This window comes from Phoenix dactylifera, unplaced genomic scaffold (genome assembly GCF_009389715.1).
Source record: "Phoenix dactylifera cultivar Barhee BC4 unplaced genomic scaffold, palm_55x_up_171113_PBpolish2nd_filt_p 000007F, whole genome shotgun sequence".
In the NCBI taxonomy this organism is placed as follows: domain Eukaryota; kingdom Viridiplantae; phylum Streptophyta; class Magnoliopsida; order Arecales; family Arecaceae; genus Phoenix; species Phoenix dactylifera.
The window spans coordinates 3,431,286-3,459,251 of record NW_024067666.1 but is presented as its reverse complement, the minus strand read 5'-3'; the positions used below and the strand labels follow the sequence as shown (position 1 = coordinate 3,459,251).

The window sequence follows — 27,966 nt, the reverse complement described above, 5'->3', positions numbered from 1 at the left end:
TCCGAACAAAGACATCCTGCAATAACCAGCATCCATAGAATGACATGCTGCTCCAGTTGGATCTGCTTTTTTGTTTGTTTGTTTGTTTTTTTTGGCTTTTTGGGGTGTAGAAGAGTTGGATCTGCACTTAAATCTGATGTATTGGTCACAATTGATAATTTCTAAGTCATCCAACATTCAAAGCAACACCAAAAATGACATATAACATTGCCAAACAGAAAGGCCAACCTCCATTTAATTTCAGAGAAAAAGGTGAAGAGATTACGGTAAAACAAGCCCTAGCAATAACATTGCATGAGCATAAATTTTCATCTTTCAGTATCCAACCAATTCCATCAGCTAATTCAAAGCAGAAAAAGTTTTCCCATCTTGAAATGTAAAGGCGTTTCTTTTAGATTCAGCAAAACCTGCCAGTAATCTAAAACGAAACTGCTGCTTAGACAGAAGTTTGAGGGGGGCGAAACCTTAACTTGTCTTCCACATCAAAAATTATTCTGTTCAATGTTACCATTATAGAGGTCTGCAACTCATTCCCAAGCAAATAAATAAATAAATAAATCTGTATCTCATTACTGCTTTGGTAATTCATTCCAAACCACATATTGTACACAATAATTGTTAATGCCAATTTTGATACCACCAAAACGTAATTAAAACCCCCTCAAACAGGTCTAGAAGGCAAGGAGGTCTTGTGAAGCCCTACAAACTTTGCCTTGAGTGTCTTTTTTCCCCTCCCAGTAGGCTTTTATTTTATAACCACTGGTTATAACCAACCATTCTGCCACCTTAAATTTGATGCTACAAAGTTGACTGATTGCACTTCCAAGAAAACATCTGAATGAAATGCTCCCAGTGCATCATAATGCTACAAGTTCCTTGGTATAAAATAAGTATGATAGGTAGAACTGTACAGAAGTGGCATCATACACAAACTCTTTTTCCAATCTCCTTTTAGAAATGCGGAATATTACAAATTAAATACGGTTTAGGACTTAGTTTTAGGTGAGACGAGTGATGTTTCCTTCTAGGGGGCATAAATTGAGAGACAGCAGGAATGTTATAGAATGATGAAATTTTAACGAGTTTTACAGCATGTTATAGAAATCATGGAATCTTTACAACAATTGGAGATGTTTGCATGAGTAATTGAAATGGAATGAGTTACATTATTTATTTTCCCACCATCCACCAGCTGGTTTGAAAAGCAAATAAAATAAAAGGGTCTTTAGGCACATTAATAAAGGCAGCCAGAAAATATCAAGAAGAGAAAGCACTTCTTCTGTAAACCCATGAGCACAAAACACCTGTTTGCTTGCATACAATCTGACAGATGTGACCTGTTCAAAAATACAGAAAAAACAATTAAGTATTCCCTTTCTTCTCTAATATATAAAAAAGATGAATGGAGGTTTATCAGTAATTTGACTGATGAACCATGAAGAACCATATGAAACAGTTGTTAAGCGAGTGACAGCAGGAAATTTTATTATTAAGCACATATGACCCTCCCCAAACCCTGCAATGGCAGGAGCATTGCACACTGGGCCACACTTTTCTACAATATTATGTTTATTGCATCTTATAAACAACAAATATATGTAAATAATAAAATAAACAGGTGGTAGTCAATGTTTCATGACCTACTGCAACTGATCAAGTGATTTCAGTTGGACAAGGACTTATTGGCAACTACAGGGACACAATAGTCCATCCAAAGCAGCACTTACATCATCATCCAAAGAAATCAGTGCAGCATTTAATGCTACATACAAGAACCTAACAAGTTATTCTCTGACATTAAAGTCAACCACAGAAGGAACTACGCTAGATGAGAAAGTGAGAAATGTTTCATTGGTAAACTTCTAAATGAAACCTTGTTAAAGGTGAAAAGAAACTTCTTGTCTAAAATGTCAAGCAAGTTCCAAACAGCTATGAAGCAGATAGCATAAATGTGCACAGGTACACCAGAAAGAATTTTACACATCCCAAATACCTGAGGCCAATGTTATGAGCCAACAGAAACATATCTTTCTAAGGTCATGCCCTCAGCAGGCATAGTAAAAGGGCATCAATAAATCCTTTTTGTTACTTCCATAAAGAGTTAGGTGTTCCCCTCCTCGGATTCGTGAAGCGAAATTCATACATGTTCCTTCCTAAGTATCTATCATTTCATTGCTAAAGAACATCCACAAACATTTAGTTCACCAACTTATTTGCCTATAACGCACGTCCCACATTTGCTTTTCCAAAGAAAGATGTAGCAGATCCCCATGTAAACTTGCACAAACCAAAATCACCCTCCTTTTCTTCTGTGGTGCAAGCAGGGATTTTGTGAAGCTCAAGCAGCAAAATCAGCATATGTCAAATTCAAAGAGTTAAACTAACTCTTCACAATGGACTAATACAGAAGGTCAAGCATCAAGATTGACATAACACTTTGTCCACAACTAACACCCGCATAATGCCATCTTGTTATCTCTAGTTCATTTACTCTAACTTGTTCAAGAAGGTTAGTTTGTCAAGCACTTTCAAATCTCAATGCATATGTTTAATATTTTTTTTAATCTATTATTTGTTGCATGGTTGAAGGGATGTAAAAGGAAAAATAGATAGATTTGTGTATGTTTGTGGAAAGTTGTTTAGCGTGTGAAAAATTACATGGTAGTACATGAAAATGTTATGCGTGAGAAGCTGCATGGAGTATTGCACATAATATTTAGTGGATGAATTGTTTGTTTTAAAAAACAATTCACTTTAAAAAACAAGAAAGATCATCTTAAACATTTTCTTGATGGATGCAATCCATGACATTCATCAAATACCTTAACTTGAATAAGCCATATGTACCACATTTAACTAAACCACATCCATCTATCATATACTCCTTTTACATTAGCAACATGCATCATAAGTGGCAAAAACATGTAAAAGGTGACAAAGAACCAAAGTGAAAAAATTTCATTTGATGGGATGCCAACTAGTTTTGTGTGGAGATGACACATTAATTGGATTTGAACATATGCCCAAGTGTCTAACTCACCACGAGAGGAAAAAGTTACATAGTACATAAAAAATAAATAAATAAAACGTTATATCTAAATATTGTCTACAAGAAAATATTAAAAGATTTTATTTTTTTATGGTCATATGATAAACATATTTCTCATTCAAACTTACCAATAAGCTTACATCCTAGACCAAGCTCTGGAAAGAATAAAATTTCATTTTTAACATTATTAGAATGAGTCAAACCGATTGTTGGAAGAGTCCAACTCTACTAATTTCAAAAATTTGGAACCAAACAAATTTGACAAGTGTTCAAGTGTATATCGTATGTCTAATTTGGATATGTATTTGACATGGATTTTAGGAGCCGAACATGAATGTCCATGTAACACAATGACATCCATAAGATACTAAATACTCCTGAAATAGTCAAGTGTTACCATGGTAATGCAATCACGATCATCCACTAAGTACTCCTAAATCAATCATGTCATTGCACATGTTGAATGTTTCACCTAAACTTTAATTAAAAAAAATGACAAGGTAAAAAGGTGATCTCAAACATTAGAATATTAAGGACACCTTTTCATTCCCATATAAATTTATCTGGAATATCTAAAAAATAAATGACTTAAAATACTTACTCATCTTTAAACCCCAAAAAAATGATTCCACGAAATGGCAATTGGTGTACTATGCCATTCTACTAAACATGCCATGTCCTAACAAAACAAAAAAAATCTATACATTAAAAATAACTTAAATTTTTCTATTAAAATTTAAAAGGGGATATAGTGGGTGTTGTGGCAACTCAGTAGCAATGGCATCGGCCAAACATTTTAAAACATTGATTCATGCTTTATTAGGGGACCAAAAAACTGTTTCAATTGGATGAAGCTAGATAATTGAACTTTGTACAGTTCTTCCAAGTTGTTTGCAAACAACCGGGGCACTATTTGACAGATCAGATCATTGCCATCCATTTAATACTGCTTCAACCTGAATCAACTATGCTCACTAGATGTGTTGAATAACATCCTCAAGAAAATCAGTCACATGGACAAGATATGACGTATTACAAGCAGACATCAACTACTTCTGCTTTTATCAACCATGTCCATTGCTTGCGATGGAATCACAGGCATCTCCCAAATACTTCTTCAATTTAATATGTGCACCCAAAAACTAATGATAAAAAGACTTGCTTCCAAACATTTCATTTGTTGATGAGATCACAACTATCAGCAAATACTCCTTCCCCTTGAACTTGCATTACAGGTTACATGCATGGGATCATCACCATCAAGCATATACTCATTCCACATAAATCACTCACATGTATTGCATATGATACAATCAAAACTGATTTCTTGCCACCATCTCTGACCCACACTGACTACTGGCTCATGATTTACTGTTATGCTTCTGGCCTCCTGCTGTGCCTGGCATTGCCAATGACACCATAGATCAAAACCTACCCACCAAATCCCTTAACAAGATGGGAAAATAAGCCAAGGGAAAATTGTAGCCAGGTTGGATAATTAAGCAGTGTGTCCAAATGCAAGTTGGTTCGCATTTGAGGCATGGTTTGGCCAACCGGTTGGGTTCCTGGCTTGGGTTAGTTTAGCATTCAAATTTTGTGTCCAGCTCAGGCCCACCCAGACATGACCTGAAACCAACCTGTTTAGAGGCCTAAGTGTGACTCTTGAACCTAGTGGAGTTGGAGAATTACGGAGGATCTAACTGTCTAATAGGCCTTTATGACCACATGATTTAGCATCATTTTTTTAATTTATCTGATTAACTTGGCGCATAATTCTATGGATCTTTGTGACCCCATCATGCATGATACGTGTGGTGCTTTCAACCAAACCATTTAATGCAGTAAGATTGTGATTTTTCAATAAGAGGGTTAAGTGGCTTACGCTCCTTATGCATAGCCTTCTCTTCCTTAGGAACAAGAACAACAAGTGATGTCCTTTGATGCTATGTAGTCTTTTGTTTAGGAAATCATTTGACTGATCACGATATATTTCCTAAGTACAACAATGTTAAAGACATAAAGCAAAGGAAGCTCATGTAAACTTTGGAGCTTGGACCTTTTCCCATGCCACTTTAACCAAGACTTCCATATCATTAAAAAGAATGTTCTTAATCTCTTATCTCTCTTCCCTATCGGATGCTAAAAAATCCAAAACCCTAGGCCTTGGCCTCCAAAATCTCTCTAGGAAAAAAATTCTAGTAAGGGCATGTTTGGATTTTCCTACATGTCTAGGCTGAAAATCATGTAGAATTCGTGGATTGGGCCGGTACAACTAGTAAGATCACAAACTACAAATTAGGATAGGCCTATATTTATAAAATACCTAGGAATGGCTTTGGAGTGAGCTAGCCTGAATCCCATGGAAAGAAAAAAAATCCTATAAGTTTCTTTTTTTCTCCCTATGGGACTTGGGCCGGCACTTTCCAAAGCTATTTTTGGGTATTTTATGAATATAGGCCTAGCCCAGCTTGTAGCTTGTGATCTTAGTAGCTCAATCCACGAATCTATAAGATTTTCGGCCCAATCATGTAGGAAAATCCAAATAGGCCCTAAGATTGTATATATCCTATTCAGAACAAAGAAGGTTGGACAAACAAGACAATGTGATTAACACAAGCAATCATAAAATCCTGGATGTGTCGATATTCCTATTGCCTTCTCCAACAAAATTATACAATATAAATAAAATACTTGAGATGTTCCAAGGGTCTAGTCCTGCCCTAAAACTATCCAGTACAACTAACAACCATTTAGAGGCCCCACAACCAGAACAAGAAAACACATTGTCATCTAAGGAGAAGTTCTTTAGTTATATATTTCTTTAGTTATACATTTCCTCTATGATCGAAGAAAAACCTGTTCCAATAGACTGAACTTTTAAACCTGAAAATAGCCTGATGGAAGATCAACTCTGCAAGTGATGTGTAAACCTGCAAAACCGAAAAGCACCAGTCTAACATTTCACCATCAACATTGCATAACATCCAACCTAATTGCTTAAGAATCCAAACATGCATCTGTATCATTTCTTTTCACTTCAAACAAAATAAAGCAAGGCAAATGTTTGTCTGTTTTTGTTCAGTCTGTCACCTTCAAAAGCCAGATCATGCCTCAACTTCCCAGCCCTAGCATCATTACATTCATGATTCCATAATTTATGAAAGAGGTTTACAAATCCTATGTCAACGATCAGTAGATAACACAAGAAAATTCAATCAAACCCTATTTGCAACCAAATTCTACAAAAGAAAACATCTTATTTAGCAGATCATTTCAACAGGGCACGCATTCTACGAATCCCAATAACCCATTCATGAAACAGTGTAATTTTTCTTTTCCCAATAAGAAAAAAAATCTTCAGAGAACCTTCTAATAAAACCTCTGAAACAGAAAATTGATCCCACGAAAGCAGATGAAGCACCTAATTCATAAGCAATCATCACCGACCCAAACAACATAGCATCATCAAAATTTTCTTTTCATTCTAACGAAAGCAAATGAAAAGGATTTTTTGTGGATTCTACAACTTCTGAAACCCTAATCCAATCAAAAGCAATCGATGAGAAGGTTTGCTCGACTATTTCCGACACCCAAAAACACCAAATCAAAGAACATCATCGAGTTTTTCTTCCTCCAGAGAACGTAACAGAAAAATAAGAATGAAATGTTTATCGAACCTACCATCAGAACCCTCTGAGAGAAATCTCCACCAAGTCTCGAAAACCTAATATCGATTAAAATCTACAGACACAAGAAGGGTTCACTAACCTATTTCTGGTACCCGCCTCCCCTGGCGTTTTCGTCCTCCTGGACCCGCTCAGTGAGGTACACCGGCGGGAAGTCCGCAGCGCCGAAGGTCTTCTCGGCCATCATCTTCTCTACGTCGGCCTTCTTCAGCACGGTCCGGCGGACGGGAGGCCGGTCGCGGCGGCGATCGCGGATGTGGTACTTGATGTCGAAAACGGTCCCGGGGTCGGCGGTGGGGACGCAGGCCTTGGCCGGCACAGTGGCCGGGCAGAACCGGCGGTATTCGGTGGCTTTGGGGACGGCAGTGCGGTACTCGGGGTCGGCACAGGGGCCGGTGATCTCCCAGGGAGCCTTGAAGAATCTCTTGAGGGAATGGAAGAAGGATTTGGCGGCGGAGGAGGAAGAGGAGGCGGCCATCGGCGGCGGGAGGAGGGGAGAGACGGATGTGGAATTCGAGAGAGAATGGGAGTTATTTCGGATATTCCCTTAGGCTTGTCGGGTCCTCTCTTTCGGTCGAGTTATTATGCGGTGCTTGTACCGATGGTACCCGAATCCAAGATATACGCAGAGGAAGCCGGATTTCGCCGGACTGAATTTCATACCGGTACCATACTAGTATAAAATTATATGATACTTTTTTTAATATATTAAAAGCTTGGCTCTTCCTATCCACAGGCGGATTTTCCGGCAGAACGATGAGGGCTTTGCTTGCCTTTCTTTTCTAGGATGAGTGGTTGATTCTCGAATCCTTCTCTTTGGGCTCTACCCTGGCTTTTCATTGGTTCCTCCTTTTTCGTATCGCGCGCGCATCTTCAAGCAATCGGGGGAGGGGTTGCTAGGATTGCCTGGAAACTGTGCGAGTTCCCCAGGTGGTGCAAAATCACCAGATACCAGTTAATTTTATATTTTTTTTAATATATTAAATATCGGTATACTATACATATCGAATATTGGCACTGAACAAATAAGATACAATATGTTATATACTATTTGATTTAGACCGGTACTGCATACCATAGAAAGAAGGCTTATTGGCTCCTCTTATTCGATCGAGTTGTTGCACAGTGAATGTACTTGTTGTGGTTCAAATTTGACACGAGGGTGACCATGCCGGAGGAGTCGAGGGAGCTGCCAGCTGGAGCGGAAGAAGAAGAGCCACCTTCCGTGCGGCGGTGTACCTGCACAAAGCCTCACTGGTGGTTCCGGTGAGGGCCCTCCATTTGGTCCAAAAAGGTTCCCTTAGTATTACCTGATGAGGCTGTATATAGCCCTCGGAGAGGTGTCCAGGTGGCGGAGGTATGGTCTGTCCTCAGCATGGGAGGAGATAGGTTTCAAACAGATGATGCACAGCTAGAGCTTGCTTGAGGCGCACGGCGTAGGCCATTCCTGTGAACGGTAAGGTGTCGATAGGTGCGACGGGGTATAGTTGGAGTAGCATGGCGTTGTTCTTAACTATCGTTGGCCAGCAAGTAAAGCATGACGCGGTGACATTGTAATGTATGGCCACGTAGGCGGGTGTGGGCATGTACGTGGATGCGGTCATGGGCGAAGCCAAGCTCGATGAGGGGTCGCATCATGTGTTCGACGAGGTTGTTTTAGCGAGTGCTGAGGTCGGCCTAGCTTTTCCGATTTTGAGGTTTGCTCAGTAGGGCGCTCCGAGCTCAAAGGTCGAGGCGCGTTGTTAGATGGGGCGCCCTGAACTTGGCTGGAGCATATCGTCAAATATTAAGGGCACTCCAAGCTCGGATTGGGGCGCGTCAGCGAATATAAAAGGCGCCCCAAGCTTGGTCGGGGTGTGTCGGCGAATATCAAGGGTGCTCTGAGCTCGGTCAGGGCGCGTTGTTAAATAGTTCCACGGTCGAAGGAGCTCTTTGGTTCGCAACTGACTCAGCAGGGCGTTCCGAGCTCGGGCTCGGGACGTCATTATAGGCAGAAGAAGTTACGGCAGGTTGTAGTAGTGGAGAGATCCAGCCGAGGTTAACTGAGCCTTCGGCGGAGTCTGAGATTGGGCCAATTCTGAGCAAGGCTATGGTCCTGCCCAGTCGGTGTTGTGGGATGATTCCTTGCTCTAGGCGGGACGATCCATTTTGCCTCCCATCAATACTAGTAGTGCCTGAATCGATAGCATATGGGGAAGAGGATGATGGAATCAGGATCCTTGTTATTGTTGTTTTTTGGGTTGAAGAGATGGGCCTCGTTATGCATCACACAGTTTTCAGACACCTACATATATACGTCTGTATATATATATATATATATATTTATATATTTATTTATTTATTTATATTTATATTTATATATACATTTGTATATATAAATATATATGATTTGTTAGCTAGACTTGATATTCAAATCTTGACGCCATGCCACGAGGGATGGCAAATAAATGTTGACCAGTCTCACACGCTTACATCACCCCTAGAAATATGCCAAAACTGTGATCATATTTGGGACCCATCTGTGTTCAGGGCAGGTGCATGTCCAGCTATTGGTTTCTTCTAATTTCCAATTTATTCTTACAATTCGTAGCCAAAGTCTCATACTCTCACGAGAATAACCATGTCTAAGTGTGGTGCAGGGGCACCCGAAAACCAAATGGGCTTGTACTGTGTTTGATAGTCTCATGTTATTGCTATCGCATTTCGGATATAAATATGATTTTCTCCTTTCCTTTTATCTTTTTAGCAATGATGGCACTTAAATTTTACTTCCATCAGTTTATGTCGCTATGATAAGCCCGTTCCAGTTTTCATAAAGTTACAGTTCTCCTTGAGAATTGAATTTGAAGGTTAAGATCACTTGAATGATGTTTCTAGTCACAAATTGAAGTGATGGCTATTAAGGTTTTCGTTCCTCATTGGCACTACACATATCTCATCTTCTTTTGAATGGTAGATTTTTGAATTTTTAGTTATTCTCGTGGCATGGAGTTTCCTTTAGATTTTTCAGGCATCACCTACAAACATCTTATAGGAAAGGCACTTTTGATTGGACCAATGCGTTTGCTTGGTCTTTTTTTTTTTTTTTTTTTGGACCGTAGCTTTTTGTGTTGCGTTCTTCTCAAAATGTTGGTTGCAAGTGCTATTAATTACATTAAGTTTGTTTATATTGGTGATGCGGGTGGCTTCACTATAGCTGAAAATAGATTAGTTATGCATCGAATATTACTATATTTATTTATATTTATTTTTTTAAGAAATATGAATGTGTATATTAGACGAATATCAAACTTGGTATCTATTATAAATAGATAAAGATACAAATTGGATATTAAGTATATCCATATTTATTATGGACGGATAGTCGATATGAATTATATATTATATTTATTTTTTTATTCAAATACGAATATAAATTTTTTTAGATATTAATTAAATTTTGAGCAAAATTTAATAATAAAAATAGGCAATAAAAATATGATTATAACAAATGATTTAAAAATATATAATTTTAACTAAATTTTGTTAATAATAAAAATTAAAAATTTTATAAAAAATATATCGTTTAAGATTGCTTGTCAATAAAGTGATGAAAATTATGGCACCTCCGAGATATCTTACGGCATTTTTCGATTGTAATTATCGGTTGAAAACTAGGAAGAAGACGGGATCAGAGATTCTGGATTTTATGGTCTTTATTTTAATTTTATGTAATATCCGGAACCCTTTTCCCGACTCATTTTCGGCTTCACGAGTTCTTAGCGAAAGTGGAGAGAAAGGAGCGCGAAACCAAAACCCTAAACCCTAGCGAGCGATTGCCAATGGCGCCTGCATCCTCCATGGAGAAGATAAAGGAGTTCTTGAACTCTCAGATCTACGACGATGACAAGTGGGCTGTCAACTCGGTATTCTTCTCTTCCTTCCATCTCCTCCGATCTTTCTTCTCTTTCTCCTTTAGATTTCTTTAATCTGTTAGGTGTCTGCTCTAGTAATGAAGGATTCATGGAGTTCTTTGGCTTGGTTCTGATTTTTTTTTCAGTTTTTCGTGTTTTCATATGATATTTTGGAGGGATTATGATTTTTTGGGCCCGAAAACAAGATTTCAGGACATGGAAGTCTATGTGTCTAGATGTTCTTTTGTTTGATGAACAGTTCACTTGTTTGTTGTACTTTATATTCCGGTGATGGTTGTTTTGAAAATCAATTTTTTGTTCTTTTTGCTTGAAAGATTTGTATAATTATGACTAGAAGTACCTAATTGGATTGAAGGGCTTCTGACATGCTTATATATAACAAATAAGCCAAATCCATCTATTTAGGGCGAGAGTTCATCCGCTTGATGTTTGATTGGATTGTGCGATACCACTTATCTGGTCCTTATCATGCGGCACTTGCAGGATAAATTATGTACAATGAAATTCATCACTTCTACAACAGGGAAACAAAGTATAATGGGTTGGGAACCTTCTTTGGAAAATGAAAATATAGTACCAGTGCATGCTTGATTAATGAGTTTGCAATTTATATAAGCTTTTGAAATTATAAGAAATTGGTAATCTAATTTTAACAATTATCCGCTGTTAAATTTTAAGTTGGTACAATTAAGAGTGCATGAAGAGTTGAGGATCACTTCAGAGGAAAGAAAAGCCAATAGTTTTGCTATGCCTTGGAATAAGGAAGCCCTAGATAGTTAGATATTGGGTTGAAAAGTCTTCAAATGTCACTTGAAGGGTCTTTGAATCTTGTAAATTCGATGCAGGATGTTAAACCTGTTGTGAGGGAATTAACTCAAAATTCTATATGGTGGGACTCTGGTGAATTCCAAAATAGAGAAACACTGGGTCCTAGTTCAAGAAAAAAAGGTGGGATACCTTAAGTTATCCCAAATCCCATAGTTTGGTTTTTTCCCTCTTTCTTCTTTCGTTTGAAAGTTGATAGTAGGCTATTGTGTTTGATTAAGACTATGGATGAAGATTGTAAGCTGAAAAGAAAAGAGCCCTTTCTTGAGTTGCTTATCCATGATTGCACAATGCTAGATAATATATGTGTAATTTTCAGACAGTTTGTTTTGTAAGGACCTGGCCAACTTGACTCGACTCTAGCAAGTATTTTGAGAAAGAGATAATTTAGATGCTTATAGATTTGCAGGGTTTTACATTAGATTGATAATGCAAGAGCATCTCTAGAAAATTTCATTTTGAAATAGATTCACAGATGGCTGCTAATTTTTTTTTCTAGATGCTGCATCTCTTTAGGCTTCAAGTGAACCCATTCTATGCTAATCATATAACTTTTTTTAAAGTTTTGCTGCATGTTCTAATTGCAACTTTGTTTGGCTAGTGTACATCTTAAATAACTGTGTAAAGATATATCAGCTAGTAAGTAGAGCCTAATGCTATGCTAATCATATAACTGATTTTAAGTTTTGCTGTGTATTGTTCTAATGGCAACTTTGTTGGGCTAGTATACATCTTAAATAACCACGTAAAGATATATCAGCCAGTAAGTAGGGCCTACATGCTATGGTAATCATATAACTGATTTTAAGTTTTGCTGTGTATTGTTCTAGCTGCAACTTTGTTTGGCTAGTATACGTCCTAAATAACCGTGTAAAGGTATATCAGCCAGTAAGTAGGGCCTACATGGTATAGTACATCTCTGTGATATGTTTGATGCTTGTCATATCATGCTGTATTATACAAGCATCAGATTATCAGTCCCAGGCCAAGTATGTCTTTATTGATCACTGCTGTTTGTTTTAAATGAAGCCTTTTCTTTATCAAATCAAGACCATCATTTTTTCGCATAAACACAAGTTGAGGATTTCTTATTAAGGGCGAAACCACAATTAAGTGAGCATAAATTAGTAACCTAAGCTGGGAAGGCATGTTTGTGTCCCCCCCCCCCCCCCCCCCCCAAAAAAAAAAAAAAAAAAAAAACCCTCCCCTTCTCTCATTTAGGTAACCAATGCCTTTCTAGAGTAGCAAAGTCTTCTCAGAAGAATGAGAAGAGAGTGCATGATACCATGCTTCCTGTGTAATATTTCATCGTATTAGAGCTAAAATTTGTTATTGTTTGCTAGTAGCAAATTGTTTTTTGAACAATGCTATAGCCTAAGAGGTCTATAGTGAGTACCAGAGCATTTAGCATGGATATTTGACATTGTGTGCCGTGTCTATATGGATACGTATCAAATATTGATACTTGTCAGATACTTGTAGGATAAGTACTTATTTTAATTATGATTTTTTAAAATATATATATATATATATATAAAGGCTTTGGATACTTCTTAGATACACACAAGATACTTTCCCGCACCTCCAAGAATGAGGGAGGGCTTTTTCCCCTTTATTTTCTTTTATTTTTGATGAACATTGACCTTTTAATGATGAATGGTTAATTTTGAAATTCATCACATGAATATTATTATATAAAGTGTGGAGTGTGTTCTATGAATTTAAATGACAATTAAATGATAGACTTTGTGGATGTAGATGCTATTGTATAGAGTATAAAATAAAAATTATGTTATTTTGATAACCCACTTGCATTTTGATTGTCATACTTAGTCATATCTGATCCTACCTTTTTAATATTTGTCATATCGTATCTGTATCATGAATTTGTGTCTATGCTTCATAGCAGAGCATTCTAAAGATATATGAAACTGTTACAATCTCGAGTATAAATTTCCTGGAGTCATATTTGAGCTAAAATTGGTTTGCTGTCTGCTAGTTTTTTTTTTTTTTTAAAGAAATTGTGTGATAGCTGTAGTTATCATATAGGGAGTTAGAAACTTGTACTACTAGGGAGGACTTGATTACTCTGATGCTTGTTGGGCAACAACCTTATTCCGAAATAATGTGTTGCTATTCCAAAATAACGTGTTGCTTAAGGCCTGTTTGGTATTGCTTGTGTTTTTCTTTTCTTTTCTTTTTCAAGCACAAGAAGAAATGAACTAGACTAAAACCATATGTGATGAATCCCTTTTATTTCTTCAAATTGTTTGAAAAATCTTTAGAGCTTTTGACAGCAAAGGTTTATTGCTTTTAAAAAGAGTGTAAATAAAAAAAGCAAGGAATAACCTAAGTTTTGCACAAATGCTAAGATCTGCCTCAATCGTCATGTGATATTTTGCTAACTTTTAGAGAAACAAGAACACAGAAACGACAATAATGCTGAATAGGCCCTTACCAAATAATGTTTCAATCTGTATCAGTCTCCTAATTTTGATGGATACCTCTTCCTTGTACCCCTTAAAAACGAGCATGAGTCCCCACCAATGCTATGTTGTACAATCTAATTTGAAGATTGTTTCATATACCTATTGGCAACCCCATATTGTTCATGGTCGCTGCGTTTAGCGATTATCAAGTTTGTGGATAACACATTCTTTCAATTACCTTTTGTTCCATGTATTTCTCGTTGTCTTTACCTTGTCTATTAACATGTACAATTGCTCAATCAAAATGCATTTTTTCCCATCTAGGTCTCTTAAACTTATGTGGAATTTGATTTTTTTAAAAAAATATACATGTATATGTATTAGGGTTTGAACATTCTGAAGTACCATTGCTGCAAAATTAGAAACACCAACATACCTGACAGTAATCAGTTATATTAACCAATCGTAGTTCATCTTTTAAGCATTATGTGCACATGTAACTATAAAACTTCCATATTCCCACTTTAGGATATCAAGTTAACCCTTTGTAATGGGCAAAAAACCTCAGCTATCCCAATGCTTTCTCCAACTATGTAAACTCATGTAGCATAACCACCAAAAAGCTACATATTAGTGATACAACTTCCTTTCAGTATTCAATTATTAATGCGGGATTCCTCTGAAACTGAAACTGTTTTGTTTTATCAGCCTTCCTATCCAGTAAAAGAGGTACAGGAAGCTCAGATGCTGCATTGAATCAGTTTCATGTGCCTCTTTGTTTTACTATCTAGAATAAACTTGATGTGGTATAGCCTTCTGTCTCAATATTAATTGAATTTGTGACTATGTTGGTGTTTACAGAAGCTACTGGGTGCTGCTGGGCTATTTGCTGGCTCAATACTTTTTATGCGCAACTTTGGCGATCTTATGGCCATTTAAGAGCATAGGTGGCAGCATTGACTCCTTAGTGTTCCCTTTTTCTTTAGCATGCTGCAAATGGTGACATTACATTTCTTCACTTTAGCCTTCCACCTCTTCCTTGGATGTTCCTCTTGGTTTGTTATTGAATAATTTTTGTATGAGTTGTACTCTCCGGTATAACTTGTGTTATACAAGGTACAAGAGTTTGATGGTGATATGTTTGTTTAGATCATTGGTTAATATTTCCTGATTATTTATAATTCCTGTGGTGGTTTATTTGAGATCGTTTGAATATTCATGGCATGGCCTTGTTAATACGACTTTGCCATATTAGTTTATCACTGCCTTTTTGTCATGAATCCCTCTGATATGGATTATGGTAATATCCAGAGTTCAGTTTATTATGGAGATCTTGATTGTGATTGACAGCAATTGGGGATTGTTCCTTGAAACATCCTTTTTTTTATTCATATTTTTTAAAGCAGGGAGTGGGTATTTGCAACTTGTTTCAAAACAATGCATCAGGTGATTCATTCCCTTATAATGAATGGCCTGGCCATCTTAAGAAGAGTGCATAAAAATATCATTTATAAATTCTCCTAGTTCGTGATCATCAAGAGTGCAGTCTTATTATGAAATGCGTCATCACTGATGAATGGTAGCAAGCCAGAAATTTGGTGCTACTACAATCTAAGCTTGCATCCCTATTATTCTCATCAAATACTCTTATTCCGCGTTGCCCAAACCAAAGCCAAGCAGGTTTCACCTTCCCTCCTTTCATGGAAATAGGCTTATTCTTCATGACAAGCCTTTTTGTACTTGATGCATGGTACGTAGTCAACATTCTTCATGTTCAAAATAGAAGCCAATTGAAAACTGTTGCAAGCCATCCTCAGTGTTCTTGGTGAACTTCTTCTTCTGACCAAGTAAGGGGAAGTCAACAGTCTTTGCAGGCTATGAGCAGTATCTAATCAGGACAGAATCAATATAAGCAAAAAACTCATGTTCAAACTTGCTTATTTTAGTAAATTTTCTATATTGGATCGTGTTGGTTCCTTTCCTGGGGTTTGTAGTTAACTCGGGCCTTCGCCCTTTTTTGGGTAAAAAAAATAGATGTATTTGATGGCTTTTAGCTTCTCTAACTGGAGCAAACTTTTTATTGATTAAGGGCATCATGATTTTCCTTTTCTAAGATATAAGCTTTTTGTATAACAGAGGCCACTGGAAATCAGGTTCCGTTCTGAGTTGATATATAAGCCTTCAAACGGGATGGGAGATAGCCCTTCTTAATCTTAAAGGAAAAAAAAATCGGAATGCTTTGATATTCGTAAAAAGAGCTATCCAACGGTTGTAGTTGCGAAAGAAGATCAATCAACCCGGACCCGTCTCGCTGATCTGCTCTCTTACGTTCGATACGGAGCCCACAGAACGTACGCGGGCACCGATATATGAACCTACAGGATCGTGCCACGTCATCCAAAAAGCGTTGCAGGATGTCGGAGGACAGGACAGCGAGGCGTCGCGCGCGGTTCCTGCCGTCGGCCCCCCGCCCCCGGTTTTCGATTTCCTCGGGGCGCGCAATTCGTGGGGTCGGGTGCGAAGATTCCGACACGTGTCTAGCTCTGGAAACCGACAGACACGTGCCGTGGCCAGGGGCGGGATCTTGGGTTCGAGGATCTAGGGCAGCCGAGTGTGGAGGAGACTCCTGTTTGGCGTCGCCATTGGCTACCAAATCTAGCCACGTGTCCAACTGGCTCCTAATACGTCGACACGTGGCTACGCAATCTAGATTTACAAAGATCTCCTCCCTCTCTCTCTCTCTTTCTTCTCCGCGTCCCCCTCCGCGTATATCTCTCTCGCTCTTTTATCTCTTCCACCACCTCTGTTCTAATCTCTGTGCTCCTATGCTCGATCTCCTTGGGACCTCGTGTTGTTGGCCTTCTTTAACAGATCCTTATATCCTTTTCTCGATTTGAGAAGGCCAACAGATCTCTTACTCTTCCTGATTTTCTCAATTCGTTATCCTCTCTCTCCTCGGTTTTACGAGTTTTTCTTCCGAGTTGCTACACTTTCTTATAACATAACAAAATCCAGCATCGAAGCTTATTTAGACTGCGAGTAGAAGAGAGAATTAGCGAAACATTACGAAAAAGGATCGATTTTTTCTCTCTCTGTCGCAATGGCGGCGGAGGCGACAGAAGGGGAGATAGAGGCGCTTGCCGGCAGGATAGAGGGCCGTCCAAGAGATTTTCTGAGGCGATTTGGAGGTAATAGTTGTCATGATGAGCGACCGGCGGCGGCGGCGGCGGCGGGAGAGGAGGTGGAAGAGATTGAGCTTAGTCTTGGGTTGTCTCTGGGCGGTCGTTTTGGAGTGGAGCCCGAGGAAAAAAAGAGGCTTGTTCGGTCATCGTCGATCGCCACCCTGTCGATGTTCCCATCGGAGAACGACTTTCCGGTGGCTGCTCCCCTCCCAAGGACGTGCTCGCTGCCGACGGAGGCAGAGGAGGAGCACAGAAAGAGGAAGGAGCTGCAGAGCTTGAAGAGATTGGAGGTCAAGAGGAAGAGATCGGAGAGGAGAAATTTGTCTAAGCTGGTGGCGAGAGATCAGAGGGAGGAGAATTCTAATGAGGGAATGAATGCTGGGCATGGTAGGGTTCTCCCTGGACCGGCTTCGACGGCGGCCGGTGCTCGGCAAGTAGATGCATCCGGATGCTTCAGACCAGCATCTCGGTGGTCCATCGGATCGCAGGGGAGTAGCTCCTCTGGTGTGTCCAATTTCGAGAGCCATATGGTGCAAGGTACAATTTTAGTTCAGTGCACTTCCAGTATTTGCTGGAGTATGACAATATATATATATATATATATCCAATCCTTTTTTTCTCCCTTAACCATTTAGAGGTTTAGAGATCATGCTCAAGCTACTGGTCTTGCTTGTTTGCTGAGTTAATTGACAAGATTTTCCATCCTTTTTTCTCCCTTCAACTTAGATGTTCAGAGATCATGCTCAAGCTAGTGGTCTTGCTTGTTTACTTAGTTGATGATGGGAATCTGATGTATATTGGCTTAGGGTTTGATGGTAATTTGAGTTGGAAAGAGACTTGTTACTTGGCTGCTTGTTTTTCCCACTCTTTAGGAAATTTTGAAGTGGATGGTTGGGGTGTTGATTGATTTCTTATGGTCTTTTTTTTTTTTCCTTCTATTTTTTTGGTTTTTGGCTCCCCACCGTGTCTTTAATTGATTAATCTTGGTTGGTGTTCTTTAGTTTGGTTTGCTTTCGTTTTTAGTTTTCCTTGATGGAGAATTGTTTCTTTTCTACACCTACTTTTAGGCAAACATCTGCTATTTGTTAATCGAGGAAGTCGGTATGTGGCCCTTTCCATTTCCTTTTTGCTTAAAACATCTTTAGTTTGCTGTAACTTACTGTTTCTAATTCTTTCTATTGATTATTAGAAAATTACAAGAGGGGAAAAAATAACTATTTCACTACTTATTTGCCTTTTGCCCTTTATTCCGACTTCTTTAATTTATTATTTTGATATTTTCTTTGTTTTATAAAAAAATTGCAAAAAACTCTATTGGTCTGTCAAGATACAAAAGCTTATTAGGAACAAAAGATACAAAGCTCAAGATTCACAATATTTTTATGTGTTCTCCAACTTAAAGATAAGCATTAATTTGAATTATGTGGCTCTTGCAAAGTACAACCCATATAACAGAAGGTAGAGAAGTGTTGGAACGAACACGCTAAAAGAGTTCGAGTCTTCTGTGCAGGTGAAGAAGAAGCTCAATCTCAAAAATTTGTAACAACAAATTTGAATTTTAAATTTACAGCTGTTATAACAGCTACGAATTTTTGGGATTGGGCTTCTCCTTCACCTGCGCAGAAGATTCGGACTCTTCTGGTGAATCCGTTCCAACAAAAAGCTAGCTGTTTTATGACTAATTCGCAAGAATCCTGTTGGAACTTCAGATATTGCCCTTCTTTATGCATTTGTGACTCTCTTGTCATATTTAAGTCTGGGTTGAATGCCTTTGGATGAAATGGCTGTGCAGAAGTCAGGAGTCGTCCCTCAACGACCCCTTCATTGCCCGAGCATAGCAATCATGAAGCAGTTGGCTCTGCGAGAGAGGTAGAAGAATCCTCGAAGAAGATTGCAGGGAGACCAACTTGGATTAGGAGAGAGATGGGAGTGGAACGAGGTGCAAGAGATGCCACGTGTGTCCGCGACGGGGGATGGTCCAAATGGGAGGAGGATTGAAGGGTTCCTCTACGGATACGGGGAAGGGAAGGAGGTGAGGATTGTGTGCGCGTGCCATGGCAGCTTCCTCACGCCCGCGGAGTTTGTAAGGCATGCGGGAGCTGGGAATGTGGCTCACCCCCTCAGGCACATTCTTGTCAACCCAACCCGGTCGGGCTTCTTGTGATGATGGTGGTCACCCCTTCATTACCCAGGACAATAGCCGAAGTAGCCTTCTTCCAAGCATGTGGTGGGTTTGTCAATGTTATCATTCAAAAGAACCAAATACAGACACCGGAAACAACGAAAATGGCTTATGATGACTGAACTTATACACTGATCAACCATCTTCCTTCCGCTTAGCCTTAATTCTTTTCAAGAAAGGAAACACGGCAAACAGATAGCATACTTTTTGGTGGCAAATGAGACACACAGGCACAAGCTCCTTGTGAGGAAACAGCAACAGATAAGTTGTTTTGACCATTACAGAAGTTGGGGCAATCTCTTGGTCTCTCCTAATCTGATCATAAAAGAAAAGAAAAGAAAAGCAAACATACAGTCAGCAGATGCTAAACTGATCGCTCTCCAAATAGGCATATACCCATAACACTTACCAGCTAGGAGTTTCTTCAGATAAATTTTCTTTCCATTAAGCTACGTGTTCTCTGACTAGCTGCAGCTGCTAAACTGATTTTAGGGAATCTTCAGCTCACCCCAGGTAATGCAGGCCAGGAAGACTGTACAAACATATTCCCTTGCAGGAATAGATCGGCATGGATTGGTGATAGATCGTGATTTCCTACAGCATTCGATGGGAATACCATCCTGGCTGCATGGTGTATAAAAATGGGTGACAATTGTTTTCTGTCTTTCCAAGTTCACAGAAACTGAGATTGAATGCTGTTTTGAGGAACCCACAAACCTCTTGAGTTCAATAAGTTTTCCTTTTCCCAGCCAAGAAAGTCGTCCATGTCACCAAAAACCAGAACCTCATATCAGCAGCAATGCCCCTGAAGAGTAACATCTGTGGCTCATCCTCCTGCCAACTATCGAAATAATGGGCTGTGGTGTACATGCCATGTACGTAAGTTGTTGTCTCATGCAGTATCTTCTGCAAGCACTTTTCTCCTAAAGAACCTCCTGCAGCTTACCTACGTGAAAAGCCAAGGAGCTTTCAAGTTGTATGCTATTCGATAAACATGATCCAGTATCAGAAAACAAGCTCACCTAAACAAACAAACATTTATATGAATAGTGTCTGTAATTCACTGAGAGACAATGTCAATGAAGTAAATACTGCTGGTACAAACTATTTATAACTGAGTATCAAAGATACTGCGACCACTCGAAAAAGAGTATCAAACATACTATGGAAGTTCGGTAGCAGGAAACTTCCATATTAGCAGACAGATCCACCATCGAGACTCACTCTCACCCACACCTCCCCAAGCACTTTGATCTTTCTTCAGCTTCAGCATTAGCTACAGCTGTCATGACTCCATAATTACTTTCTAAATGCAATGTATCATACTATTCAAGTATTCCCCATGTGAAACTATGAATCTTCAAGTTTTAAGGGCCCAACTTTTACGGTTCGTGTTTGGATATAGTTCTTTGGAGTTTTAATATAACCATGGATAGTTTTAACAGTCAAAGTTTATTTACTGCTAGATGGACTTGCGCTCGGACCATTGAATTAGAAAGAAGTATCATTTAACGGCTGTGCTGTGTGGACTCGGTCCCAACTGTCAAGTACATGTCTAAGTGTCTGATACTTTCAATTTTTTAACAATTTTTCCCAATGGACCCAAGTCCGAGTGTCATATCAATGCCCATATTTAAGTGCAGGTATAGGTACTTTAGACTAAAACAAAGGGTCCAGGTCACATTGTCTAATGGTAGTTTCATATGAGTAGTTTTATTTATATGATATTTTTTACCGACAATTTGTCTTTCCAATTAAATGAACTTCACATCTTTTCAAACTATGAGGAAATTCACATAGGCGATAAGAATTTAGTCTCTTTAATGATTGATGCTGGAAGTGGGTTGGGTCCAACTTAACCTGGATCAAAACAAAACTGCCTTTTGGTCAAAAGTTTAGGCCCATTTTCGACCCATTCACTTGGTGGCACAGGTTAATTTCAAAGTGAATGCAGCTTTCATAGGACACGCAATGATCTAAGCTTTATCAACTTTAATCAGATCAGTTCAGTTCTGACTAGGTTGGGTCCAATTTTACTAGATCGATACATGAGCAAGTCAGAGTTGCGGTCTTGGTTACAGGTCCAACCCATGGATTGGAATTTATGGTATTGCTTCGGCACAGATTGGGTTTGCCATGGGTTGAATCTAGGTCTACCCAACCCACTTGCATGCCAACTGATAATAAGTCTGCTAACAAATAAATAGAAAATATATTTCTAATGATAAAGAAGTTAGTATTAGAAATCCCTCAAACCAACAAGATTTTGACATTAAGACTACAAGCAATGAATAAAATAATCTATATATTGTAGAAAGTATAGGATAAATTTTACAATATAAGGTTATATAACAAGCATGCAAAACAAAGGTTTTAAGTACTAATTTTGGTATCCGTGCCTGTACCGTACAGTGTCAGAATGGTATATTTCTTGGTACCAAGGTTCGCTATACCGACCGTACCGATGTACCGGTGGGCACCGGTACCGGTACGGTACCGAACCGGTATTGTACCAGTTCGGCTGGTTCAGGCCAAAAGCCAAAAAATTTTAAGGTCGGTACGGGCCGGTACCGATCGGTATGAGCCGGTACGAGTTGCGAATAGTCGGAACCGAAAAATATAGATGTACCGTACCGGTTCCGTCCGGTACCGGTCCGTACCGGCCCGTACAGATCGGTACGGCAGACCATGCTCCGTATTGATGGTATATTGGAATACCAGGTATCAGTTTCCTACCGATATGTTACAACATGCACACTACGGACTAGTACAATATGATAATTAAAACATTTTGCAGATCAATTATAAGATGATAAGAGACAATAATAATATGCGAGGTGAGAAATATCATTATGTCTAACATACTTACTTGGACTTATATTAACTGCAGGACACGATCATGAACTTAGGATGCCTCGGTTACTGCAGAACAAAGAGATTGCATGCATCTATACAATATCACCTGTTGTCATACGTCAAAAACATCTTTTTTAACATTGAAAGCAACATAAAATGAAGAAATTGCAAATTTATTCTGCACGAAGTGGCATGGATTGCCTCCCATTTCATGCACAACTTATGCGAGGCTGCAAGCAAAGAATCCACAAAAGCAAGTGTTAACAAAAGCACGTCCCCAACAGAAGCAAACAATATTAAAATATAATAATAAATACCCTCTGCAACAATATTCGTATCCAATTTTCTTCCCTAATACTTAAGGTTGTTTGCTTCTTAATAAACTCATAACTCCACTATTTCTGGCTTATCAAGACATATATCCTGGAATATGAAGCTTTTGATTTACTTACTTCATTTTCAAACTTCTTTTATCAGATGCTCAAAAAGCACATGTTACACCTTGATAAAGCTTGGATGAGTACACATTAATTTAGCTTTATAAATAAATCACCACTTTTTTTTTTTTTTTTGTTAATGAAGACCAATGTCATCAATGTTGCTTATCTGGGCAATTGAAAAGCAGGAATGGTTAACAAAATCAATTATGTATACTCTGAAAGACTCTAGAGAATACATAGGTATGAAACTGAATATCTTAAAAATTGATCCAGTCAACATACATCTGGTTTTTTCTTCATCAGTAAAGCTATCCCAGGAGGAACACACACAAACACACACACACACACACACACAAAGAAATTACAAAGATAACATCAAGAACTCATTTTCAAGCCTGAGAGGTGATTAGAAAATTGAACAACATATAATCAATGATGTTACAGGTCATGTCTACCTTTCTAAGTGTGAATATGCTAATCAAGCATATATTACTGGTGTTAGCAAGGTCGGGGTTGCAGTTCCTTTAGCCGTCCAACAACTTGCTTCATTGTTGGCCTGATAGAAAGTGAATCGACCGTACACTTGACACCCAAGTGTAAGGTTTCTACCAAATCATCATGGGGTGCCACCTCCCACAGCCCCTCAGTGAAAAACTCACGTGCCCTGCCTTTCTCCAGCAGCATGCATGCCCAAGCAACAATATTGAAACCATTACCATATGGAGAGAAGGAAGGATCCAAGGCTTTTTTATCTGAGATTAATTCCAGTAGCACCACGCCGTAGCTATATACATCTGCTTTGTCAGAGACACGACATGTCATTGCATATTCTGGAGCAACATATCCGAAAGTTCCAGCCACACCAGTGGTTGCATGGGTTTCAGAATTTCCCAGAAGCCTTGCCAATCCAAAGTCGGAGAGACAAGCATTGAATTCATTGTCCAACAAAATATTGCTTGGTTTAACATCCCGATGAAGGATGCGGGGCACACAATGGTCATGCAGATAAGCAAGTGCACATGCAACATCTAAAGCAATTTTGTGAAGCATCCTCCAATTCACAGGTCTCTTTGATCTTTCCTGAAGAAACCTTTCCAAATTACCCCCAGGCAGATAGTTATATATGAGAAACATTTCTGTGTTGCCAACATGATATCCTATTAGAGTCACAAGATTGGGATGCCGCCATCTCCCAAGAGTCTTGATCTCTGCATGGAACTGTTGCATGCCTTGGAACCTTCCAACCGCAAGTCTCTTTATAGCCACTAAAACTCCTGGTGAAATCTCAGCCTTGTACGTGGCACCAAATCCCCCACTTCCAATACAGTTGCTTGCATTGAAATTCCCCGTGGCTCGGACAACACTCTCATAAGTCAGTGGAACCCCAATGTCCACAAAAACTGTGACTTCCCTTCTTCCTGAAGACTGGATGGCAGGCCTTGGTGCACATTTCCTTGTGTATATATAGAGGACAATCAGAGCTAATAGGACAGAAACAATGGCTGCTGCCGAAGTAATTGAAGCAATCTCAATAGGACTGAAATCACTACTGCCACTCCTAGTAGGAGAGCTTCCTAGTGGTGGATCAGTATATGCTTGTGAATCCTCGCTGTGACCCTCCACATCTGATGGCGGAATAGAAAGAGAAAATACCCGACAAGACTGGAGTAAAGGGTTTCCAAGAACTCTATCACATCTCATTGTACTGGCATTCAATGGCAGTGGCCCAGACAAATTATTGAACGACACATTAAACATGGAAAGTGCTGTAGCATTGGCAAAAGCAGAAGGAATCTTTCCAGAAAGCTTATTGTTGTTAAGTAGAAGGGCAGTGAGATTTCTCAAGTTCACAAGTTCACCAGGAATTTCACCAGTGAGAGAATTTGATGAGAGATCCAAAACCTCAAGAGATGGTAACTGAGCCAAGCCAGAGGGGATGTGACCACTAATATTATTACCAGCTAATGATAGATACTTCAAGCTCTTCAACTGGCTAAAACTTGCAGGTATCTTGTCCTGAAGACAGTTCCTACTCAAGTCCAGACTAACGAGATTACCCAATAACCCAAGACTTGGGGGAATTGTTCCAGCGATGTGATTACCTGCTACATCAAAAACCATAAGAGATCTGCACAAGGCACCAATTTCTGGTGAAATTCCACCCGATATCATATTGTTACTTAAGTCAGTGATCAACCCATTCAAATTCCTGCACTTCTCCAAGATAATGGCATTTAATGATCCGCTGAGAATATTCCCTTCAGCAAGAAATGCATAAATAGTCTGGTTTCCATATCTGTTGGTGGCAAGCGGTAAAGATGGCAGGGAACCTGTGAAATTATTCTTGCCAAAATTGTGATATATTGCAAAGCCACCACCGGATTCAAAAGAAGGGAAAGGCAGTCCCATATGAGTCCTATACGTGAAGAATGCAGAATAAGCAGACGACAGGTCATTGGGTAAGAATTGAGAAGAAGGGCACTGCTTGTAACTAAACCTTGGGATGGAGCCTGACAGCCGATTCGCACTGACATCAAAGACAGCCATACAAGGCACGGGAAGCTCTTCATCAAGCCAACCCATCAATTTATTCGAGCTGAGGTTAAGAAATTCAAGGTTTTTACATCGGCCCAACACCTTTGGAATTGCTCCGGTGAATAGATTCTGACCCAAATTAACCATTTCCAAGCTCTCGCAAGTACCCCAATTGCTCGGAATGTCCCCTTCCAGCATTCCTCTCGGAGCCCAAAGCAACCTAAGCTTCGGCAAGGACGTGATTTTTTCAGGAAGCCCACCTTCGAAACTATTGAATTCATCATCATCGACAAACCTCGAAGAGTCCTCGCTGGGCATCGGATCATACAGATTCAGAAGAACAAGAACAGATAATTCTAGGCAGTTCCCAAGCTCTGCAGGCACAGGGCCACGTAAGCTGTTCCTTGAAACATCTAAAACTCGAAGCTTTCTCAGCTGTCCAAGATCAGAGGGAATGGAACCAACCAAAAGATTGGAGAACAGCAGCAGAGCTCGAAGCTCCGCGCAGTTGCCCAAATTAGAAGGAATGCCATTGACCAGTCGATTTCCTGATAGGTCCAGGTACTCCAGGTTGCGGCATCCAGCACCAATTTCATCAGGGATGGACCCTTCGAGCCGGTTAAAAGAGAGATACAGCTCTCTCAATTTGGAGGCATTACCCAGAGACCGAGGAATGGAACCGTTGAGCTGGTTTCCAGAGAGGTCTAGGGTTTCTAAATTTGCACAGCTCGAGAGGAAGAGTGGGATCTCACCTTGGATCAGATTAGACGCCAAATTCAAGACACGGAGCCGCAGAGGGAACCGCGAGGGGAGGGCGCCGGAGAGCGAATTCCCCTCAAGATCGAGCACCTCCAGGTTCTCCAGCCCCCAGATCTCGCCGGGGATCTCCCCATCGAAGCCGTGGAACGGCAGCGAAAGAACCCTGAGCTCGGAGAGCTTACCCACCGCCGGACTCAGCTTCCCGGCAAGCCTCCGGGCGGGATCCGAGCAGCCCCGCAGAAATGGCCCCGATAGGGAGCAGGAAGAAGAAGAGGAAGCGCCGTCGCTCGCTCTGGCGGAGATGTTGAGGGAGACGACGCGGAATCTCGAGTCGCAGGAGACGCCGGGCCAGGAGCAGTGGTCGGAGCCGGGGGCCGCGGACCACCGGCGGAGGAGGCCGGCAGTGTCGGAGAAGAAGCTCCTGAGCCGGAGAAGGGCGGCCTTCTCCTCGCCGCGTGTGGACGCGTCCGGCGAGGTGGCGGCGACGGCGGCCGCGAGGAAGAGAAGGAACAAAGAGATAGCCGAGGGCCGGCGCTGCGCCATCGCCGACGGCGAAGGGCCGGGCATCAACGGACACGCCCGAACCCCTTTCTTGGGGTATGAGAATGGCAAATGTCTCGGAAGAGAAGGCCTCGGCGGTAATTATCCGGGCATCGGTGAGCGAGGAAGGAGGGGAGGGAAGGAGGAGGAGTAGGAAATAATTTTCGCTAATTGAGGGGGTTTGAGGGGAGAAAGACGAGGCTGTCTTTCTTCTATGGCTGCTGCTTCGTGGGTACTTTTTCGGGTTTCCTTCTCCAATTTTAAATGATCTCTTGCGCCATCTTTCCTGGGGGCCCCCCGACAGGATGGAGGAATCAGCTGTGCAGGTCTCAAACAGCAACCTGCCTTTGATGACGTGTCAGGGGTTGACAGGACGATATCAACCAAGGATCGCATGGAAGGGGGAGGAGGAGGAGGATGAGTGGTGTGGAGTTGTGTTTGGTGTTTGAGATGGGAGAGCTGATGGAAACGCCGACTCTGGTCAACACGTGCATCAGACGGTCAAGAGGGCGGCGAGGGTATGTGGGTCCCGCACCGCGTGGAGTGTTCACGTGGCAGGAGAAGGCGGGGTCCACGATAGTTGCTCCCTTCTCGAGGATGGCCGTGTGTCCCTACGAATATTCGAAGGGGTTTCCTGGGTCCGGTGTAAATGAAATTAAATTAAAGAAACTATTGTCCTGCTGCAATTGATTATTATGGTATTAATAAAATGTTCATAAATCCAATTGGGAACCACAGTAGCCATCGTTGCTATCTTGAATCGCCTATGATGGCTATATTTCGAAGAAAGTCTACTGGTAGTGTCTCTCGTGGTGACTAAGATTGAGTCTAGAGATTGCACCTTTAAAAAAGTGTAGGCTGCAGTGGAAGTTGTTCGTTGTCTGGTAATTATTATTATAACAGTTGTTTGGAGAAACTTTGGGATTTTTAAGACCGTCCATTCAAAATATTGTGAAGAAAAACTCTTTAAAATAAGAGGGAACATTCAATCAAGGAGGTTGCATAAAACTTGGTGTTACAAATATCAAAATCGGCTTACTTAACATAATTCTTTATTAATTGGCAATATAAATGAGCCTACATAATGTACGTTCCCTTTTTTGTGAATCTTTATTAATTATGGTGCAATTACTAGATTTTGCACAACCGTTTAAGAAATGTTTTTTAAGCAAAATTTTTGTAATTACTAATTTGAAGATAGATGCAAAATAGCTATTTGGGAAAATGAAGCGCGAGCATATACTAAAAAACTTTTTTATATAAGAAATGAAAATCAAAAAAAGTTGTTGATATGTACATAGTTATAGTGGACTGTAATTCTCATCTATTATGGGCATTACTATTGTACATTATTTAAGACTATATAGATATAGAAATTATTTTTTGGTATATTTTACCAAATATAATAGTAGAAAGAGAGAGACCCCTTGAGTAAATGCAAGATTGATCATGTCAAGGGGCATCATGTGCCTTTTAAATTATAGGATGAATTTTACAATACACAAACAAGGCTTCTAATATAAAACTTGTGGTAGGGAGTATCCGATTAGAAAAGGTGACAGCATACAT

At 40.0% G+C, this 27,966-nt stretch overlaps 4 protein-coding genes across 9 annotated transcripts; 2 read left to right on the top strand and 2 right to left on the bottom strand.

Annotated features, from left to right (window-relative positions):
* Positions 1-1,038: 1,038 nt before the first annotated feature.
* LOC103704479 lies at positions 1,039-7,324 on the bottom strand. Of its 2 annotated transcripts, none has more exons than XM_008787778.4 (2): positions 6,818-7,312; positions 1,039-1,337 (listed from the first exon to the last, which is right to left on the bottom strand). In XM_008787778.4, the coding sequence occupies exon 1, from the start codon at positions 7,211-7,213 to the stop codon at positions 6,818-6,820; it is 396 nt and encodes a 131-aa protein (XP_008786000.1). In that variant the 5' UTR covers positions 7,214-7,312; the 3' UTR covers positions 1,039-1,337. The 2 variants fall into 2 exon arrangements, with proteins under 2 accessions (XP_008786000.1, XP_038971704.1); XM_039115776.1 differs by lacking the exon at positions 1,039-1,337 and adding an exon at positions 5,463-5,979 and having other exon boundaries at positions 6,818-7,324.
* A 3,030-nt stretch (positions 7,325-10,354) lies between these two features.
* LOC103704478 (mitochondrial import receptor subunit TOM5 homolog) lies at positions 10,355-15,162 on the top strand. The gene is made up of 2 exons (XM_039115775.1): positions 10,355-10,640; positions 14,765-15,162. The coding sequence occupies exons 1-2, from the start codon at positions 10,557-10,559 to the stop codon at positions 14,840-14,842; spliced, it is 162 nt and encodes a 53-aa protein (XP_038971703.1). The 5' UTR covers positions 10,355-10,556; the 3' UTR covers positions 14,843-15,162.
* Positions 15,163-16,399: 1,237 nt separating this feature from the next.
* Positions 16,400-19,358, top strand: LOC103704477 (ninja-family protein 2-like). Its single transcript, XM_008787776.4, has 2 exons — positions 16,400-17,622; positions 18,878-19,358. Exons 1-2 carry the CDS (start codon positions 17,004-17,006, stop codon positions 19,081-19,083), a joined length of 825 nt encoding a protein of 274 aa, XP_008785998.4. The 5' UTR covers positions 16,400-17,003; the 3' UTR covers positions 19,084-19,358.
* On the bottom strand, positions 19,300-26,640 carry LOC103704476 (LRR receptor-like serine/threonine-protein kinase RPK2). 5 transcript variants are annotated; one of them, XM_008787772.4, is made up of 5 exons: positions 23,019-26,640; positions 22,137-22,353; positions 19,985-20,213; positions 19,677-19,891; positions 19,353-19,582 (listed from the first exon to the last, which is right to left on the bottom strand). In XM_008787772.4, exon 1 carries the CDS (start codon positions 26,422-26,424, stop codon positions 23,062-23,064), a length of 3,363 nt encoding a protein of 1,120 aa, XP_008785994.2. In that variant the 5' UTR covers positions 26,425-26,640; the 3' UTR covers positions 19,353-19,582; positions 19,677-19,891; positions 19,985-20,213; positions 22,137-22,353; positions 23,019-23,061. The 5 variants fall into 5 exon arrangements, with proteins under 5 accessions (XP_008785993.2, XP_008785994.2, XP_017697634.2 ...); XM_008787771.4 differs by having other exon boundaries at positions 19,300-19,582; positions 19,677-20,213; positions 22,137-22,229; XM_017842145.3 differs by having other exon boundaries at positions 19,677-20,289.
* Positions 26,641-27,966: the final 1,326 nt, after the last annotated feature.

Coding starts and splice junctions, on each gene's coding strand:
- LOC103704477 (XM_008787776.4), top strand. CDS start 17,004: ATGGCGGCGGAGGCGACAGAAGGGGAGATAGAGGCGCTTGCCGGCAGG. Junction 17,623..18,877: donor CGAGAGCCATATGGTGCAAG/GTACAATTTTAG, acceptor ATGGCTGTGCAG/AAGTCAGGAGTCGTCCCTCA.
- LOC103704479 (XM_039115776.1), bottom strand. CDS start 7,213: ATGGCCGCCTCCTCTTCCTCCTCCGCCGCCAAATCCTTCTTCCATTCC.
- LOC103704476 (XM_008787771.4), bottom strand. CDS start 26,424: ATGCCCGGCCCTTCGCCGTCGGCGATGGCGCAGCGCCGGCCCTCGGCT.
- LOC103704478 (XM_039115775.1), top strand. CDS start 10,557: ATGGCGCCTGCATCCTCCATGGAGAAGATAAAGGAGTTCTTGAACTCT. Junction 10,641..14,764: donor ACAAGTGGGCTGTCAACTCG/GTATTCTTCTCT, acceptor TGGTGTTTACAG/AAGCTACTGGGTGCTGCTGG.